We start from the raw sequence: 21,039 nt of genomic DNA, 5'->3' as shown, positions 1-21,039 counted from the left end.
GAATTACAAACCACAAAGGTGTGAAAACAGTGGTTTAGCTTAGTGTAGAATGAAAATTATGTAGTTTTGAGTTTTTAGAATATAGGTACATGGGGGACAAGATGGAAGATTAAGGGTGATGCCCTTACTTCTTCCTTCTTCTCCCCTGGCCTCCATCTTCTGGGGACAGTGGCACAAAGTAGTTTAAGGAGATTGGGTCAGAGTAGGGTTGACCCTTTAGTATAGGTGATAGGTATTCGAACATAACTGTAAACAGGTGATAAGCAATTTTCTGTATAAAGGGGCTGTGACGTCCCACTGCGATGTCCCCTGTTCAGATCTCGGCTGGGCACGGAGAACATTGTGAGATATAAAATAATAAACAACATGAGAAATCAAGAAAACAAGACCTTGAAGACTCCCCTTCTTTCTTGTGACCTGGCTCAGGGCTTTCAGAGGCAAAAAAACTGTTAACAACCTTAATCTCGGGTGAAGACCCAACCCGAGACTTGAGCAGTTTGTGTGCTAGACTGGAATGACAAAACTGAATGACATTTAAGCTTTTACTAGAGTTGTTGTTGTGGTGGTTGTGTATTGTTTTTTATAAGGATTTAAATACAGTGTTATGGGGCAGTCTCACACTCTATCTACTTCCTCTGAGGCCTTGCTAAGATTGGTGCTATAGCCCTTAAAGTAAGGTTCTGTTCCATGCAGGGTGCAGTGTGTTTGCATAGTTTTATGCTAGTAAAGATTTTTTCTTTTTCTTTGTAATGAACAGTTTTCTTGCATGATATTTGCAGATAGACATAGTTTTTCTCTAGTACCATTTCAACCAGAAGTTACCAGCCAATTTCAGTTTAAGGGTACTTCACCAAAGATGCCTCCTTTTTTAGACAAGTAAATTGTTTCAGTCCTGCTTGTATGTGTTGAAAAGATTAAATGGTTTTCAGTGCTAGACTGTACATCATATTGGAACGCAGGGTTTAACTTTGTTAATCTTAGTACTCTTTGCACAAACAGTGTAATAAAAGAGACTGTTCCATGAATAGAGCCAGAAGTAATAGATGTAAGTGGACTGTTTATGATCAGTTACCAGTCCAAAGACCTATGTACTTCACAATACTGAGTGCTTCATACTAAAAGTTTCAAACACGTAAGCAGGCTGGTGTGTATCACTCTGATTCTTGAACTTCTAGCAGGATGAATAATGTTAGAAGGGTTTTACATTTAGAGTTCCCTTCTTTTGTTTCCTAATTTAGAAAAATTTACTGATGTAAAAAAACACAAGGATTTGTTTTTTTGGGGAGGTTGTGGGGTTTTTTTGGTTTGTTTTGTTTTGGTGGTGGTGGGGTTTTTTTGGGTTTTTGGGGGGTTTTGTTTGTTTGGGTTTTTTGTGTATGTGGTTTGTTTGGTTAGTTGGTTGATTTGGTTTATAGGGAGGGTTTTTTGTAACATAGGTCTAAATTCTGCATTTCTGGAGGATTTACATTTCTCTTACTATAGTGTGCAGTGTGTTGCTATTCAGGTCCTTACTTTGTAGGCCGAGATGGGTATGTGATTTCAAGTAATTCAGGTGTAATTCCTCTGTGTTTTCGGGTCCTTTCATCCTTAATGTCAGAAACAAGCATGATGTAGTCTTTGTATGCTCTTGAGGGTTTGACTCATTTGACTTATGCGCAATTGGAGGACATGAACACTGTCATTTTTTTGCATCTCAGTGATTAGGGCAATGACAGTTACCTGGAACTGAAATAAGTGGTAATTTGATACTTTAAATTACAGAATACATAAGTATTCTGTGTATCTGTCTTTCATAGGTATATGTGTGAGTGCTTTATTTCTCTTATTTTAAGGAATTTAAAAATAATTTATAAGGATTTTTCCTGAAAGAAGTATTGGAAGCATCTCAAAAGTTGAGAAGTATTTGTGTTCAATTGAATATAATTATATAAATATTTATGTTAAATGGTATAAAATGTTCATTGACATCTCTGATAGAAAGAGGAACTGTGTAGGAATAGAATAGAATAGGAAATAGATTTAGCCTAAAGTAATAAAGCCAGTTGCAAGAATGAATCTTGCTCATATCACTTTGTTGCTCTCTGTTGCATTTTAAACATTGTTGATGCCAAAAAAATGATCTAACTTGATTTTAGTATTTATCCTCAAGGACAAGCAAAAATTGTTCTGTCTGTCTTAATATGATTTACTTGTGAAGTGCTCCACTTTTGCTTTATGTCTTGTTTTCTTTCATGAAAACTTTTATCACACAAGATTTCATGAAAGTCACCTTAATTAAAGGATTTTTGGATCAGCATAGCCTCTAATTTGAGAGCTAAGTATTTTTTCTTCAACTAAAGTATATCATTGAAGAAAAATTGAATGCTGTTGTCCATCTAGTTTATTTTAAGCCTAACTATGAACTAAAAATAAAATACCTAACTTCAGTTATGTATCCTTTAATTTGTTGTAATGCCTTCCATAATAGTACAGGATAGGCTTTCTGATTAAATGATAACTTTTTTGAAGTCTTAGTCTGTGACTAATTAAATCCAAATAGCATGTAGTTTATTTTCAGTATGCCTGGTACTATATAGAGCAGTGAGTTCTTACTGTAAATACAGATCAGTAGCATGTTGGAAGCCTACCTGATATCTAATAATTTCAAATTTAAAATAATGATCTCCCTTCAGAGGTTTATCCAAATAATTGCTCACAGGTATGTCGCTTGTACAAAAGTGTCATTTGTCATTTTGTGTTCAATTTCTTTTCAGCCTTTCAACTACCTTTTATAGCTAAGAATGAAGTGCATTCAGTTGTGATTTATTTAATTAAACAGTTGTGTACAAATTGTAATATTTTAGATTCCTGGTGGAGAAAAAACTCAAAAAATCTGCAAAAGCCAAAACAACAACCATCACTATCCCTGAATATGCCAGGTATTGAGAATTTTTAACCTGGGGAGTATAACAGTCTATAAAAAAAGAAAAAAAAAATTCTTAGAAACAATTAATTGTTGATGCTCTTCTGAGAGCATAGAAAAATCATGGGAATGAATAGAAGCTAGCATTGTTTGGAGGTCATGATATTTGAGCAAGGTTTGCCTTGAGCTGTGTGTATTTTTTAAACTTTGAGACTGTAAAAATTGCTCAGATACTGCATCTTCTCATTTTTGTGGGTGGATTTGCTTTGTTTCTTTTTGGTGATGTGTTCTGGACTGAAGGGCTGCATGGGGAAGGTGTTTTTTTCTGAAGCCATGTGGAAGGAGCACCTTATATATTGGTCTAAGAGGGAAGTATTTTTTATTAGTAATGGCATAATTCAAGTCTATTAAGCCTAGATCAGCTTTCTAGTCTTACACTTACTTTTCCAGAGAATATTCTATATCATTATAATTTGTACTCCTGAGAATTTTGAATAGAACAAAATTTCCATCAGCAGTTCTGGACTTGTTATCAGTTAATGAATTGTACTAATTTGACTTGAAGTATTACTGCGTTACAGAGCCATCAGCTGACTGACGGCCCTGTACTGTTTGCATGAGTGAAACTATAGTTTTAGTTTTTTTCAGCAACATAGACATGCACTAGGAATTGGAGTCCTGTTTTGTAACGTCTCTAACATATTCTCTCACAAAAAGGCCAGAGGGGGGACACAATTTTTAAAAATACTTGTTTTTGCAGAGTGCCGTATAGATGGATTAACTTCCTAGGATTTAGATCGTATTTTTCTCCTGTACAGGAAAAGTTAATTTCCTCCCTGCCATTCTTGTTACTGCTTCTTTCCTCCACATGGAATACTGCCTTCTAAACCCTTGAGAATGGGAAATTGTTGGTCATTGTTTTGGAAAGTGTGCTTAAAACTGCTTTAGTAACATCTTTGCAAGAGTGGCTGAGGAAAGGATTTAGGTCCTTGTCACTTCCATAATACAGGAAATAATTCTGTGTCATCATCTACCCCTTCTATGAAAGTTATGACCTTCGTGCACTTACTGGATTATACTTGAATGCTGTTTTAGTGACCAAGAGAAATAAAACCTTTTTGGAATTAAAAAAAATGTAACTGTGATGGTAACTATGTAATCTTTATTGTTGGAGGCCTACAAAGTCTTGTTAAGCACCAGTTCTTTTTCTTGGTCTGTTCTGTAGGAGTCTTGTGTAGCTTTTGTGTAAAAAAGCTTTTACACAAATATCAAGCATATGCTTTCTGTGTATAGGACAATGTTGATTGCTTTATGTCCACTATAGTTAAAGTTTTGAGTAGTAAAATGATTAATTGTATAAGTAATATTTTGCCTGTATTTTGAAGTCTCGTGAAGAAGAGATGACAGCAAAAGTTCATGAGTTGCAGGCACAGCTGGAGGACTTGCAGAAGGTATACAAACAAAGAATTGTGGAAGAGGAACATTGCAACAGTGAAAAAGTGAGTTGGCACTGACATTTGTTTTTATATCTCTAAGTGTGAAATTCTGTAGTTTTTTCCTAATTTGACTTTATTTATGTATCTGGCCTTCACTTTTATATACAAAATGAATCTCTTTAGAATCTGCGATATTTGATACTACCTTTTTAATTGGTATGTTGAAAAATCCAGTTCTGTTGTTATTATTAACGTGGGGGCTTTTTGTCCTCTATATGTGTTTATGTTGATTTTACTGAAGCCCTTTAGAAGGAAAAAAAAAATCCCATTAAGTAATTTTAGAGTGATTTTTTAAAATTCATGTTTCAGAGGTATTTGAAGTAGTGCCTTGAATATATCAATTATGGACAGAGGCCTTCATTGAAAAGACTGCCTTCATTCTTTTGTCTTTCTGAGATTACATTTTAATTTGAGGAATTATTTCGTGAAAATACTACTAGCTGTTGTTATACTGAAAAGAGAAAAAGTGTACGAGTTTTTGAGTCATTGATGAGAATTCATATTAACATTAGTTTTAAATTTTTCATTTTTAAAACAGGTAGCCCTGGGGAGAATAAATTTATGTGTTTGACATTAGAAACCTAAAGTACACTGTGTTTGTTCCTTCTGCCTTGCACTTGCATACAAAACCCTTTATATTAGTTTTTATAACTGTTCTATGGTATGTGTGGTTTTCATAACAGGAAAAGCAGAAATATTTGTATAAGACTGCCTTGTATTCTTAATTAACCCTTGTTCACCTACTGATAGTCTTATATGATTTTATTATCTAGAGGAAGATTCTTTAAGAGACTCCTAACTTCTAAAACATGATTATAAAAAGTCTAAAGAGTACTTTTTCTGTAGGACTGCTTTGTTAACTGTTTAATTCCTAGTTTGTTATAGCAGTCTGCTATAAATACAGGCAGTCATTTAGTATTGTATTATAGATGCATCTTCTGGATTACAGATATGACATGAAAGTTACATCAAATTTGTATACCAGCAATGGTATTTCATGTATTCAGCTCAGAAGCAGTGCATCCCAACAAGGAGTAAATCAAGCAAAAATTCCAGGAGGCTTCAATGGATGAATGAGGACCTGCTGGGCAAACTCAGAGCAAAAAAAAAGCCAAAAAAGCCTTTAGGAAGTGGAAACAAGACAAGTGGCCTGAGAGTCATATGAGGAATTGTACGGGAAGCTAGGGACAAAGTTAGGGAAGCCAAAGCCCAGTCAGAATTGTTCTGGCCAGGGAAATTAAGGCAAACAGGAAGGGCTTATATACATGTGTTGCAAACAAAAGAAAGAGTAGGAGTAATGTGGGCCCTCTTTGGAAGGAAAGTGGAAATGTGGCTACCCTGGACAAAGAGAAGGCTGGGGTTCTCAATGACAGCTGTGCCTCTGTCTTCAATGGCAAGTGCTCCAGCCGTGCCACCAAAGTCAAGAAAGTCAGATTGCAGGGACTGGGAGGATGAAGACCCTGAGCCCACTTGTCATGGTTTGTCACTGGCCAAACACAAGGCAGCCATTAAAGCTGCTCACTCATTCTCCCCTGCCTCAGCTGGGCAGAGGAGAGAAAAAATTAATGAATACTTCATGAGTTGAGATAAGGACTCAAAGAAGACACTCCAAGGGCAAAACAGGCTCAACTTAGAGTTACAAAGTGAATTTTTTACTAACAAAATCAAAAAAGGATAATGAGAAGTAAAAGAAGGTCTTAAAAACATCTTTTCTTCCCCCCCCTCCTTCCCACTGACAACATAGGAGACAGGGGGGTGAGGGTTTTGGCCATTTTATCACCGTGAGTTTTCTTCTGCTGCTTGAGGAGAGGAGTCCTTCCTGCTACATCATGAGGTCCCTTCCCATGGGAGACAGCTCTCCATGAACCTCTCCAATGTTGTTCCAATCTCACAAGCAGCAGTCCTGCCAAAACAGGGTCCTGCAGCATGGGTCACTTTTCCACAGGGTGCAGTCCTCCAAGGACAGGTTGCTCCAGCGTGGAAGCAGGGGCCCCATCTCTCCACCAGCTCTCCCACTGGATCACAGCCTCCTCCAGGCATCCACCCACTCTGGCATGGGCACCTCCCCTCCATGAGCTGTGAGTGGATCTGTGCATCCCCCGTGGATCCTCATGGGCTGCAGGGGCACAGCTGCTTCACTGTGGTCTTCACCACGGCCTGCAGAGGAATCTTGGCTCCAGCACCTGGACCACCTCCTGCCCTCCTTCACTACCGACCTTGGTGTCTCCATGTTGTTTCACTCACATGTTCTCACCTCCTCATCTTCTCTGGCTCGAATTAAAACTACACCACCACTTTGTTTTGATTTTCTTCTTAAATATGTTTAAGAAGAGGCATTACCATCATTTCTCGTTAGCCCAGCAGCATGTTCATCTTCAGAGCCATCAGAGATTGGCTCTGCTGGACAAGGTGGAAATTTCTAGCAGTTTCTCACAGAAACCATCTCTGTGGCCCCACCACTACCAAAAACCAGGCTGAGCAAAACCAACACATCACTGTAAGGAGATGATCAGGTTCGAGGCCATCTAAGGAACCTGAATGTGCACAAGTCATGGGACCCAATGAGGTTCATCCGTGGGTCCTGAGGGAGCTGGTGATGAAATTGCTCAGCCACTATCCATCATTTTTGAAAAATTATGTCAGTCTGGTGACTGGAAAAAAGGGAACTACAACCCCAATTTCTAAAAAGGGGAAACTGGAATATCAGTGAAACTAACAGACCAATCAGTCTCACCTCTGTGCTAGGTGAGATCATAGAACTGTGCAAAGGCACATAGGATAAAAAGAAAAAAGAGGTAATTGATAACAGCCAAAATGGTTTTACAAGGGGGAGATTTTGCCTAACAAATTTGGTGACCTTCTATGATGGGGCTACAGTGTTGGTGGACAGGGCCAGAGGAACTGACATTGTCTACCTGAACTTAAAGCAAAGCACTTCACACTCCTGCACAACATCCTTGTCTCCATATTGGAGAGACAGGGATTTGATGGATGGACCACTTGGTGGATACAGAGCTGGATGGATGGCCACACACAGAGAGTTTTGGTCAATGGCTCATTGTCCATGTGGAGACCAGTTAAATGAAGAGGTTGCAGCAGTGGTAAATAGAGTAGGATAGTCACCTCTTTTGACTGATGATGCTGTGTTTGATGCAGTCATGGGGTCAGTACTAGCTGGGGCTGATACTATTCAATGTCTTTATCAGTGACATGGACAGTGAAACCTGTCGGTGCTGAGTGCACCCCACAGCAAATTTGCTGAAAACACCAAGCTCTTTGATGATGCGGTCAACATGATGGAGGGAAAGGGTCATACCATCCAGAGGGACCTCAGCAAGCTTGAGATGTCGGCTGAGGCAAACCTCACGAGATTCAACAAAGCAAAGCACAGGGTCCTACACCTGGGTCACTGCAATCCCAGACACACCAATGGGTTGGGCAGAGAAGTGGTTGAGAGCAGCCCTGCAAAGAAAGACCTGGGAGTGACAAGTGATGAAAGACTCCACATGAGCCAGCTGTGTGTGCACACAGCCCAGAAAGCCAATTGAATCCTGGGCTGCATCACAAGGAATATGGCCAGCAGGTCAAAGGAAGTGATTCTGACCCTCTACTCTGCTCACATGTGATCCCCTACGAGTACTGTGCAGAATTCTGGTGTCCTCAATGTAAAAAGACTGTTGGAATTGTTGGAGCAAGTCTAGAAGAGGGCCATGAATTTTCTAAGAGGACTGTATCACCTCCCCTGTGAACACAGGCTGTTCAGGTACAGCTCAGGCTGTTCAGCTTGAAGAAGGTTGCATGGAGACTGCACGGCAAACTTCTAGTATCCAAGGGGGGCCTACAGGGAAGCTGGAGAGGGACTTTTTATCAGGAGCTGTAGTGAAAGGACAAGGAACAATGAGTCTAATTTGAAAGAGGTGATATTTAGATTAGATGTTAGGAAGGAATTTTTCACTTTGAGGGTAGTGAGACTGAACAGATTGCCTAGGGATTTTGTAGAGGCCTAACCCTGACAGTGTTCAATGTCAGGTTTTATAAGGCCTTGAGCAGCCTGGTCTACTGGGAAGTATCCCTGCCCATGGCAGGGAGTGTTGAGACTAGATGATTTTTAAGGTCCATTCCAACCTTTTTGCATTCTATGATTCCTCAGTTGTTCCCAAAAACGTATCAGAGAGATTGGCAATGAGCTGTAAATATTTGAATATTGCGAATATTAAATCTCTAAAAGTGAATATGTTTGCAATAAACAAAATAAGCATCTAATTTTGCCTGTGTCTGGAATATTGTCCCCAGCTCTCTGCTCCTTGGAGTTTCCATGGCAGACTTTGGAGAAACTCAAAGGAGTTCTTCCATCTGTGGCGGGTATAAACCAGTTCAGAGAACTCCATCACTGATAAACAGTTTAGTTTTAAAGGATAAAGAAGGTTTAATTTCATTTGTGGGGGAAGAAGACCAGGTTGTGTGGTAGTGCTGGAACTTAGATACAGTTAAAGCATCCAGGTTCAAAGCAGTTGCAAAATAAAAATGCAGTTGGTTTTTTTTTTTTTTTTCCCTGATTGTATATATGTGATTTCTCTAGAATGCCGGCATCAAACCTTCTTGAGTAATTTTGAGAATTCCAACTAAATTCAAATTTAGCAAATTGTTTACAAGCTTTCTTTTGCATAGCTGACTCAACTGAATGTAAATGTCTTATTTGATATTATTCACAATGGTGATTTCATCTCAAAACAATGTAACTTCTAATAGATGTAGAATGTGTGCATAATTCCTGATGTATCTTCTGATCCAGTCAAAGCTCAAATACTTAGACTGATGTAAGTAGGCTTTCAATTCCTGTTTCATCAGTATTTCAGGATTTGATTCTTACTCTGACACAATCTGTTATGGAGACAAGAGGTAGTTTTCTTTTGTCCTCCTTAGAGATTGAGTTGGTTTTTATTTTTTTTCCTGTCTCAGTTTGTCTGTTGCCTGTGCTTGGTATGTTTGTAGGAAACTAATTTTCCTTTTCCCTGTTACAATAGTACATATTTGCAGCAGCTACAATAGCATATATAGGCAGCATTACAAAGCTATATGAGAAAATCGGACAAGGCCTGTGGTATTTGTCAGCATACCTGAACAGATGTGTATAAATCCACATCTGGACTTTACAGTGCATTCAAACAGATTATATTTGCCATATTTTTTTGTCTCACTTGATTGTTTTTTTATTTTGTTGCTTTGGGACATTTTTCTATTCTGGTATTGATTTTTTTCACCCTTCAGCACTCGTCAAACAGTCTAAAGTCTTCCATTGACTGGATGCAGCTTTCTGTGGTCAGCATTTTTTGTCTAAAATCAGACTCCCAAATCACGGATGTTTGTCTTATAAAACTTTCTGTGCTGCTTATTGTCAGACTAAATCAAACATTACACATAACATATCCACTTTGACCTGAAGTGTACCCTAGATATTGGAACAATATTTGTCTGACTGTGACAAATACTAACAACCTTAAGTGTTAATATTTGGAGGTAAAAATAATGGAAAGTGTCTCTTCATATGAGAAAATAAATGTCTGATTGAGGTTTTCAGAAGCAAGAATGTACCTTAGAGGTCTGAGATCCTTAGAGGAATGATTTTCCCCTATTTTCTGTTTGTAGAGTGTAGGAGACCCCACAGATCTTATCAACTTGAGATGGGGAATAAATCTCCTTTTTGACACAATTGCAAAGAGGCTTGGGAAGAAAAAAGTAATATTGACCCTGAGATCAGCCAAATTGGTTAGAGCATGATGCTAGTTATGCCAGAGTTGCAGGTATGATCCCTGCATGGACCATTCACTTTAAAAGTTTGACTCTGTGCTACTTGTGTGTCCCTTCCAACTTGTAATATTCTGTGATTCTGTGAATACGTATCGTTTCTGTGTTAAAGTTTAGCCTTCCTTAAAAAAAAATGCATATAAATTATTTGATGTTGAAATGCTTATACAACCTTGAGTTATACCCATGACTACTGAAGCATTATTTTCCTTAGAGCTGAAACACTGAAAAATAGAAATTTCAGTTTAGAACTTTTTTCTGTACTTCATAAACATCTTCGCAAGATTTAGAGCTCCTGAAGCTCTTATCTGAAGCTTTTTTTCAGGTATATGTTCACATTTTCTAATGTAACTTGAAGAATTAGGAAAAACATAGAATATTCTGAGTGGTATTTGTTGTAGTTGGGGTATCCTGTGATGTATTTCATACTCATTAAGTTATTAGTCATCTCCAATATGCATTTCATAAAGATTTGGAAACCCTAGGTTCTTGAAGTTATATTTATGATGATTGTCTTACAGAATCAAATGATATAATTTAAATATCAGCTTTACGTACTGTCAATACAAATAAATGAAACTATTTATGAGACTAGTTGTTACTAGTAATTTCAATTTTTGTTGTTCTCAATTAACATACTGTATCAGACCTAGATGATTAATGTTTCTTTCTCCAGTGCTTGATGTAGTATTTTTCATACATTTTAATCTAAATTTTTATTGTTGTTATAGGTCACAATAACAGAACTACAGGTACGTCTTACATGTTATTGATTTTCCTCTCTAATACTTTATGTTGTGGAGCAGTTTTAAAGCTGAAATCCTGCTTATAAGTTTGTGTGTGTTGTAAAGGTACCTATGATGTATTTTTGGCAACTTCCATATGTGACTGTCTTTTCAGGCCCAACTTGCACAGAAGACAACACTAGTCAATGATTCAAAGCTGAAGGAGCAGGAATTGAAAGAGCAGGTAAGGTGACATTGAATGAGTAAGAAGTAATCTTGTTTCATGCTCTGTGTTTGCAATATTAAAAGGTTTGTTCTTTTCCAGTGGTGATGTGCTACATTTCCATACAAGGTACTATGAATATGATAGACAAAAAAATAGTTTTCACTCATACTTGCTCTCAGAAGATCTGTGTACTTTTCAAAGCATTATTCTATCTCCTGAGAATAAAAATACCACATACTTATAATACTGGTTAGCAAAGCAATTGCACAGTGAAAATAGGAACAGTGCACTTTATGAAATCCTGGATTTATTTTCAAAACAAAAACTTTTTTGATGTTTAAGTACAATTTTTGTTTTATGCTTTTTTATTTGTGCTTACATATAAAATGGAAACATAAATATATAATATATACACAACGTCTGCTATAGATATTTTTATGTGTATATACACATGTACAACATCAGAGAAGTTTTTAATAACACAGTTTTTAATGTTTTCCTTCCTTAAAACGCAAATGTATTTTCTTTTGTAAGAGATGATATGTAGATGGAAACTGTTTCAGTTATGCTTATTTTATCTGCTAATTAACACAATTTATCATGTCAACTGTTCTCTATTTAGATTCATGTACTGGAAGACCAGCTGAAACGTTACGAGAAACATATGTATGTCACATCAGTTGGAACTCCATATAGAGGTAAGTACACAGTTGTCATCACAAATAAGGTTTTTGTTTGTTAGAAAGATACAGTTTGGTCTAGAAAATAAAACGTCAGTCTTTTTAAAACACTTGCGTAATAATACACTTATGACATCCTTGTTTCCTCTTGTCTATTATAATAGAGTTGGTGTGTGATTTCAGATGACTAAATCCCACAGCGTTTTGTTTGATGTTTTCTTTTGTATGTCATCTGGTTAAAAGAGCCCTGTATCAGAGTTCTTAAGCTCTCTGTGGTGCAGGACCCAAGAGCATCCAGGACACAGGGGCAGAGATAAGCACACCTACAGCAGGGCACAGGCAGGTCCAGGAGGTCCCAGACTGAGCTGGGACACATCCCTTGGGCCCTTGGCAGCAGATGGTGAGGGTCCCAGGGGAGGCTGGTCCAAGCCACCCAAGGCCTGTGAGCAGTCCCAGGACCCAGAGAGAAGCAGATTGCACTGCTCATGTGCTGTCCTTTAGACACTGGTGGATAGACACTTGGGAGTATGGGCTTATGGACTTTCTCTCTGGTGGTATACTGTTCTTCTCAGACTCTTTTGACATATGATAGAAAAATGCACAGGCCAGTGAACAGGTATTCTCACTTCCAAAAGATTTGAAGCTGTTGAATTGAGGAGTACATACTGCATGAGACTCATGGCTCAAGTATTGAGCCTTGCTATTGTTAGAGATGTGGAGGTTTGCCATCTTGTGCAGAACCGTCTTAGCTGGATGATCTCAGAAGACTTTCAAAAACTATGTCACACTTGCTTTTTGCAAATCTCTGCAAATGGTCAAATTACCTCAGGACAATCTACAGCTCTCATCCCCTCAGAAGGTCCATGCCTCCTTCCCTCAAGGTGACTGAGCCAGTGATGGGAGATGGTGGTGGGTATTCATTGCTTTTTGCTAGTGCAGGGCTGGGAAGAAATGCAATCAAGAATTCCTCGGCATATACTGGTAGGGAGAGAAGCAGGAAGCGTAGCTTAGCATACTTCAACTGGAACGAACCAACATCAGTTTTGTAGTCCAGCTTCAGGGCTGTATGACTGCTTCAGGGCTGATGAAAAGCTAAAGTATGTTTTTAAGGGCACTGTCCAAATGCCTCTTCAACACTGACAAACATGAGGCATCAACCACCTCTCCAAGAGGTCTGTTCCAGAGTTTGGCACCTTCTTGGTAAAGAAATACTTCCTCACATCAAGTCTGAACTCTCCATGATACATTAAGGTTTGAACCATTTTCCGTATGTCCTGGCACTGGGTACCAGGGAGAAGGGAGCAGCACCTGCCTATCAACATCTCAGGAAGCTGTAGAGAGAGAGCACTGATGTCACCCCTTAGCCTCCCTCTCTCCAAATTAGACAAACCCAGACTGCTCAGCTGCTTTTCAGAGGACATGCCTGACAGCACCTTATCAGTAGCAGAGATAGCCTCTGGGTGTGTTCACGTACCTTCACATCCTTTTTAAATGTTGGAAACCTGAACTGCACACAGTACTCAAGGTGAGGCTGCACCAGTGCTAAATAGGGTGGGATAATCACCTCTTTTGACCAACTGATGATGCTGTGTTTGATGCACTCCAGGATGAGGTTTGCCCTCTTGCTGCCAAGGGCACATACACTGCTGACTCCTGTTGCACCTCCTGCCAACCAGCACCCCCAAATGCCTTTCTGAAGGGCTGCAGTTACTCCATCCCAGGTGCAGAGTACAGCATTTGTTCTTGTTTGGTTTAATGCCATTAGTGAAACTTGGATTCAGATGAGTGACTCTCAGTATAAATATTCTCTTATTTTTGTTTACACAGATGAAAACCTTCACCATACTGACATTTCCTTGTTTGAGGAACCCACTGAGTTTGAATACTTGAGAAAAGTGCTCTTTGAATATATGATGGGTCGTGAGACAAAGGTATGGAAATTTGTATATGCTGACAGGTGATTCAAGTTAGAGTAAAGTTTAACACCCTTACTGTAGAAGTACCATGTGTTTGTGATTTGTTATAAGCTGTTTATTTCTGACGTAGGATTCAATAAGCTTTCTCATTTTTTTTCAAAACTTCATCAGCCTGCCAAGATGAGTGAAGGGGGTTTTCACATCTCTCACCACTGTACCCATCAACACAAAAACCTTTAGGAGTAGATAAGGTTTTATCAGAGAAGTCCTGTAATCAAGTCAAACAATGTAAAATAAAAGCTGGTATGCTCAATATTAGTGAAAGTGATCTTTTGATGTAATCTTGACACAAACATATCAAGACATGGTAAATAACAGTTGGATTAAGTAACAGTTTTTTAGTAGGTGTGTTACCAGCTGAAGATGGTGAAATATCTCTTCAGTAGTTGCTTAAAGATGTTTCATAGTATTCCCAAATCTGTATGCCTTATTAATTCACTCTTAAAAGTAGTGAAAAGCTGGACAGTAGTCATCTTGATTTCATCTGCTGGTTTTCTCTCAGTCATTAGATGTGTTGCTGGAGGACACTGAGCTTAGTGTCTGCTCTCACCAGGATTATATCATATCATAATTTTATGGATATGTCTTGAGAACTGGTTTTATCCTGCTACATGGACTAGAAAACCATGAGCAGTGATGATGTGAATGATAAAACTTCTTAAAACACTTTGAAGTATGCTTCTAAAGTATTACTGTGCTTTCTACCACCACCTCCAACACAGTTCTTGAGTTAAAAGATTGTAATTCATCTTCATTGTAATTCATCTTCTCAGTACAGATATTCCTGTCTCTCAACTTTTATCTTCCTGGACAAGAAGAGGCATTTTTTTAAATCTAATTTTGTCTTGTAAGATCATTCTGGTGGACCTTCTCTGTGCATAATCCCCTTTTGTAGTGCAAATATGTATGCCTTATCTCAAACCTTATTCAGTAGCGGAATTCGTGATATCTCTCGTCATGCTTCCTTTTTTTTGAACAGAGTTCAAAAGAATCTGTGCAAATTATCTAAGATGTATTGCCAATTATGCATCCTAGTTAGTGGTACTGGAATGCGATAAAGACATTAATGAATGCACCAGTTGGTCTACAGTATTGGAGACGTAAGAAAAGGTTGATATGGATCTAAGAGTCAGGAATTTGTGTCATGACTTGTAATGTGTAACTTAGCACATTCTTTGTGAACTGCTTGACCAAGGTGTGTTTGTGTCTTTGTTGGGAGGTTTTACTATCTTGCCCTCCAGTCCAACTTTATTATTTGCCTCTTGCTTGGCAGAGTATCTGTAACAGAATTGACAGACTGCTTTTTCAAGGCATGCACTTTATCTAATATACTGTCTTATTAATGGACTCTATCATTTGAGCATAGATACCACAGAACTTATATCACAGTATAGTAGCTGAAGTTTGTGACCATGTGCAAACATTGTTTTCATATTATGTATATACAATGTGAATCAAATAGTTATATCTTACTGATTTCACTGTTTTCCACTGACATTAATAAAACAGTATCCAGTATTATTAAATTAAATTACATTTAAAATATAATAAAGATTTTTTGTGGATGTGGAATTATGTATGGTAATGTGTATCTCTTTAGACAATGGCCAAGGTTATAACAACAGTGCTGAAGTTCCCAGCAGATCAGACTCAGAAGATACTAGAACGAGAAGATGCTCGACCAATGGTAAGTTATGTAAGTAAATCAAGTTTATGCAAGAGGATTAGATTTCAAGAATAAGGAATTAAAAACTTTTTTATGTCTTCTTTTTCCCTGTGTCCATGTTCAAGTGGATTCCTTTTCTCCCTCTTTCCCTCTTCTTCAGTGAAATATCAAATTCCAGCTCTAGGTTTGAGTTATAGCAAGAGTGAGAAAAAGAGCAAGCATTTTTTTTTACTACTGTTTTTCTTTAGTTAAGACATATTTCTGATACCGATGGGTACAATAGGACCAAAGCAAGTTCAAACATCACTACTATTCTCTGGATGAAATTTCTAAATTGAAATGGTAATCTAACATATTAAATATATATAAAAATGCATACAATATATAAAATTCATGCTTCTTAAATTCAGAAGTTTTTGTGGAGTCATACCAGTTTTATGAAAACTATATCAAGAGACATTTTTTCAGACCTGGGATAAAATTTCTGCAAAAACAACAGGCATTTTGCTTGTAGAATAGAAAGTTGATCATCTCAATCACCAGAGATATGTGTGTTTGAAGTGAAATATGTTCAGTTTTATCTTAAGTGGGTATCCTAACAAGACTGGGGTTTTGATTAGGTTTTTGGGGGTTTTTGTTTGAGCCTGCCTTATTTTTGTACTGAATAAACACAAAAATACTTTAGTTCATTCTGGGTCACAACATGTCAAAAATAAGTCATCAACATTGGTGTTGTCTTTTTTCCCAGTTTTTTTTGACCTTTGCTTAGTATTTACTAGTTGACCTATTTACTAGAAAGATGACATTGGGTTTTAGAAGCAGATGCAAAAGGAGATAAGATTATTTGAACATAAGCATTTCTTTGGTATTACTGTTACTGTTTCATGTATTTGAGCTACTTTTAATTAAAATTTAAAAACTGCAGTAATAGTCTCCTCTGCATTGTGTCTGGAATCAACACTGTGATCCCTCTCTGTGGGCCACCTTAGTGAAATATTTAGGAATTAAAGTGAGAGGAAGAATTGCATTCTGTTTCTCTCATTGACCTTGCGTATATATTTATTTAGTGCTTGCAAATACAGAATAAATAAAAATATTAATAATTTTGTGTTTCACTTGAAATAGATACATTAAAGTCCTGTTGATACACTGAAAAATTCTTTTAAAAGTCTGTATTTTCATCTTGCAGTATCACATCTGAGGAAAGTGCTAAATACTTCCAACATTTTCCTGTACACTTAGTATGTTTGAGTGTCTTGCAATCTTAAATATTTTAAATACTTCTAGAAGATAAAAATATTGATTATGCTGCAGCTCCAATAAGTATCATGTATCCCAGGCATGTTTTTTTCTCTCTGACCTTAAAATAGAAAGCTGAGACTTTGTTTTGTTTTGTTTTGGTAAGATAGAATAATATTTAGGAAAGATTTTGGGAACAGAGAGATAGGCCTTGTTTTGCAGTCACTTCAGCTTTTTAATATTTAAACCTGTTCTTCCTACAACAGACATTCTCAACTTCTGACACAAAATGAAAATTTAACTTGAATTCATCCAACATATTTTCATCCTTGGTATTAAATTTTGGCTAAAACACACAATAAGGTTGGTTTTTTTTGCAGGCTACAATGCTTTGATTTGCTGAGGATATTCAAAGAGTTCTTAGGTTTCACATAGCAGTCCCTTCTTGGCTCATATCTAACCAATGAATTTTCTCCTTTCTAAATCCACAAGGAGATTTGAGTTAAACATCTGATGGAAACTCAAATATTAGGACATATTATGACAGAGGAAGTATTTTTTCCTTCACTCTCAATGTTACTATGTTTGTTTGCTGAAGTACAAATTATTCTGCAGATGAGTCTTCCATAATTCTGTTTAGAACTGAAAAGTTGGAGATGTCTTTATAAATTATTCTGTCAAGAAATATGCTTGGGTTTTTTTGGTTTTTATTTATTGGCTGACATGGATCTAGTGTTTCTCCATACTTAATACTGGACTGATGCTGGTATGTGAAAATACCCGATGTTTAGCTCTCAGGAGCAATGAAGTTCTGAACTACAATATAAATGTGCATTTTAACATGAAACTTTTAGTTTATTGCTAAAACATCTGTAACTAATTTTAATGTGCAAATTATTAACTTACTGTGCTACTAGAGTAAGTGTGTGGTACTAAGTATCTGTAAGTAATTTATACCCTCTTAGTGGGCATATATTTAACAAGTTTCTGAAAACTTGTAGTAGTTCCTTGTCAATAAGCATATGCTGGATCAATGTAATCTTCAGTAATCTGGCTTTTACTGTGTAGTTGTTGTGATCTAACTGCAGCAATCTCATCCATAGATGTCTACAGAGTTCTTATTTGTTAACACTACATAAGGCTATCAACAAACTAGTCCAATAAGCTCTTCTCTTCCTGGCTTTGTAGTTTGCCTCACCTCGCAGTGGTATCTTTTGAATATGCCACCAGTCTGTGCTTAGCTAACGTGTAGGTGAGTGAAGTCTAATACATTCTTGTTTTATGTAAAATGAGATCTGTATTATGCAATTTATGATTCTTCTGCTTTCTTTTTTTGCCTGCTTTCCTTCATTAAAAACCAAATTTTTGTTGTATATGTGTATGATATTTTTGTTCTCCTCTTAATCATGTTTTGCTTTACAAAGCTGAGTTTGAAAATCGTAAATATTGATTGAAAATCAAACTTTTTGATTGACCCTAACCCTAGGCATAACTTCAAATATTGATTGAGCCACAAAAATCTCAGTAGTAGTAATAAAATAAGATTTTAAATCAATTAGTATGTAATACTGAATTTTATTACACTTGGTGTTGTTTTGTATTTATTTATTTTCTGAGTTCCTTTTTTGAATAGGCATATAAATCTGATTTGTGGGAGATGTTCTGTACTGCTTGAAGTTAATTATTGCATCTTGTGAATATGAAAATGAATTATCTTTAGAAAGATTGATGAATATTCTCTGTGGAGGGATTAGGAATGATTGCGCTTAAGCATCAGGACCTTTCTAAATCACAGCTTTGGTTTGATATCAAGAGGAGCTAAAGCAGAGAGATTGCAGAGAACAATTAGGGGAGCTTTATGCTCTCTGTTTTTTTGTTCAAGTTTTATTAAGCTACTTCAATTATGAATCTGCAATGCTAATTGTAGCATTACAAGAACAGAACAGCTGATGTAGGCCTAAAGCCACAGGTTGTGTCAGACTAGCCTAGCTTAAACAAGCAACACACAAGCAATAGCTGGTTGAGAGAGGACTGGGATATGGAATTACACAGGAAAAAACTTTCTGCACTGGCTGATAAAGATTATAATTTGACTCACAAGTGGTGTATAATATTTAATAAACTCTGCAGATTAATTCTATAGGATATGGTGGCTTCAGCTTTTTTTTTTTCCTTCTTTGCAACTGGAAAACTTTGCGCAGTTGCCAGGAGTTGATTCAGTGCATGTGAAGCAGTTGCTATCTCTTGGCTAAAATGCAGTTGTTGGCCTGCATCACTGCTGGAATAAAATTTATTAACTTAGGTTATTGCCATTGCCAGTTACCACAGTGCAGTTGACAGGTTATCTTCCTCTCCTGCAGTCATGCAAACACAGCCTTCAACAAAAACTAATACCACTTCCAAAGGAAAAAAAATGTTTCTCTAACAGTCATGGTTTCTACTTTGTGTTCTTTTCCGTCTTTGAATACAGTAATGAATGCACTTTATTGCACTTAAAATGTGATAGAGTTTGGACTGTTTGCCAACAGCTTTATCAGTTCTGACAAAATCAGCAGCTGTTTTCTCTAGCCCTTGTTAAAAAGAATTGATTGTTGATGCTGATGGAACAAAGTTATTTACAACACTATTGCAGAATAGGTTGCAGAAGGTATGTTTGAAACTTACATTCCTGTCATGCTGTCTGTAATGCTGCTGTAAGAAAATTCAGGTGTTCTGAGCTGCTTTTGAAACATACCACAGAAAGGCTTGTTGATATTGACCTTAATGTCAGAAATAATTGGTTACACTTTCATCACATCAGCTAATGTACATGTAACCTGTTCAGACTTCATTATTCAATTGTAGCTGCTTACATCATCTCAAGTATTTTGCATGTATATTACTTAGAAGTTAAGAGGATGCTGACTTCATTGTGAAGGCAACTGATATTTTCCTGTAGCAGAGGCTATTTGCTAGGTCCAATATATTGCATCATCATTTCAATTTTGATAAGCCTTATGCAAGAGAGTCCAACTTTGTTTTTCTTTGGATTAATATGCAGTAATGTGGTAGACTATTTCCAGTGAGACTGCTGACTGTTTTGCTACACCTTATTTTGTTTTCATCAGTTTCTTGACTGTTTTGCAGGTACTGGAATGGAATTCCTTGCTCAATTAATTTGGCAGTTTGACTTATTTGAAATTCTTCCGTCTCCTAATTGTATTAATAAACTTTGCAATTATTTTAATATTAAGTTGTTCGCAAAGATGTAACATTTGATAATTTCTTCTAACTTTCCATTCTTCTAGTTGTGGCTACGACCATCTTGAAGATACTCTGATGAGAATGTCTCATGACATTGCTGCTTAGAAATGTGTTAATATCTCTGTTGCCCCTTGAGAAGGGACAAGAAGAAAAGTTATTTTTCTAGGTTACAAACAGAACAGCAAGAACCAAAACTCAGCACCAGCTTTGGACTGTGAATATAATAAAAACTGCCTTGGCAGAAATTATAATCAGGGGTTATTTGGTTATTTTTCTTCTATTGAATACTGTCTTCTATTTTGTGTTAGAGGTTATTTTTTTAAAGGAAAGAAAAGACTTTATCCTAGGAAAGAATTGTTTGCTACTGTATATCTATACAGGTTTTACTGGGTGTTTTTTTAAAAGTTGAAATAAATGATTTGGAGAGTTTTTTGGGGGTTTTTTGTTGTTTTGTTTTGGGTTTTTTTTGATCGAATTGTGCAATACATTTTGGATGGATAGCAGTTGAGCTGATTTTTCTGATGAACTAGGCACTCTTGTTGACTATTCTCTCCTGATTTGATCTTGATTGTTTACTAGAAGGTCACTTCTATATGCTTTTGCCTACAATAAATCCAAATTGCAGTACCTCGTTTGTTTACTCCTAGCTTTTGTACTTACATTTTCTGGAGAAAAGCTGTGTTCCTGTAAATTGTAAATAGTTACTACATAACTGTATTGTATGCTGATCAGTGACTGTTGACAGCACTAATATGAATAGAGCTGAGATGAAATAAAGTTTATTTACTGTATAATTTTAGAACACCTTTGGTGTGATTTTTCTTTTAAAGGACACAGCAGTTTTGTTCTTACTCCTGTTGGAGACATGGTTAGCTGAGATATTTCCAAGCTGAAATCACTCTCATAAGAACAGCTATTTAAGTACATTAAACTGTAAGAAGTCAATTGAGACATTCAAGTTTCCAAGGGGTCACAACCTGTGAAACAGATACATGGTGGGCTGAAAAGCTAGCATGAGAATGTAGCAAATAGAGAAGCTTGATTTATAAAAGTTCTAAACTATCACAGAATCACAGTCTGG

The 21,039-nt window shown here is 36.9% G+C and overlaps 1 protein-coding gene across 1 annotated transcript in view; it reads left to right on the top strand.

Moving 5' to 3' along the window:
• Positions 1-20,760, top strand: part of GOLGA4 (golgin A4) — a 76,664-nt gene extending 55,904 nt beyond the window's left edge. Inside the window, 7 exon segments of the mRNA XM_066323239.1 lie at positions 4,288-4,401; positions 11,104-11,172; positions 11,777-11,852; positions 13,662-13,765; positions 15,411-15,497; positions 17,904-17,967; positions 20,003-20,760. Of these exon segments, the coding sequence (XP_066179336.1) occupies positions 4,288-4,401; positions 11,104-11,172; positions 11,777-11,852; positions 13,662-13,765; positions 15,411-15,497; positions 17,904-17,933 (480 nt within the window). The 3' untranslated portion in view covers positions 17,934-17,967; positions 20,003-20,760.
• The last annotated feature ends 279 nt before the right edge of the window (positions 20,761-21,039 follow it).

Source organism: Sylvia atricapilla, chromosome 1 (assembly GCF_009819655.1).
Source record: "Sylvia atricapilla isolate bSylAtr1 chromosome 1, bSylAtr1.pri, whole genome shotgun sequence".
In the NCBI taxonomy this organism is placed as follows: domain Eukaryota; kingdom Metazoa; phylum Chordata; class Aves; order Passeriformes; family Sylviidae; genus Sylvia; species Sylvia atricapilla.
Note: the sequence above shows the minus strand (reverse complement) of the source record. Positions and strands in the feature narration are given on the sequence as shown.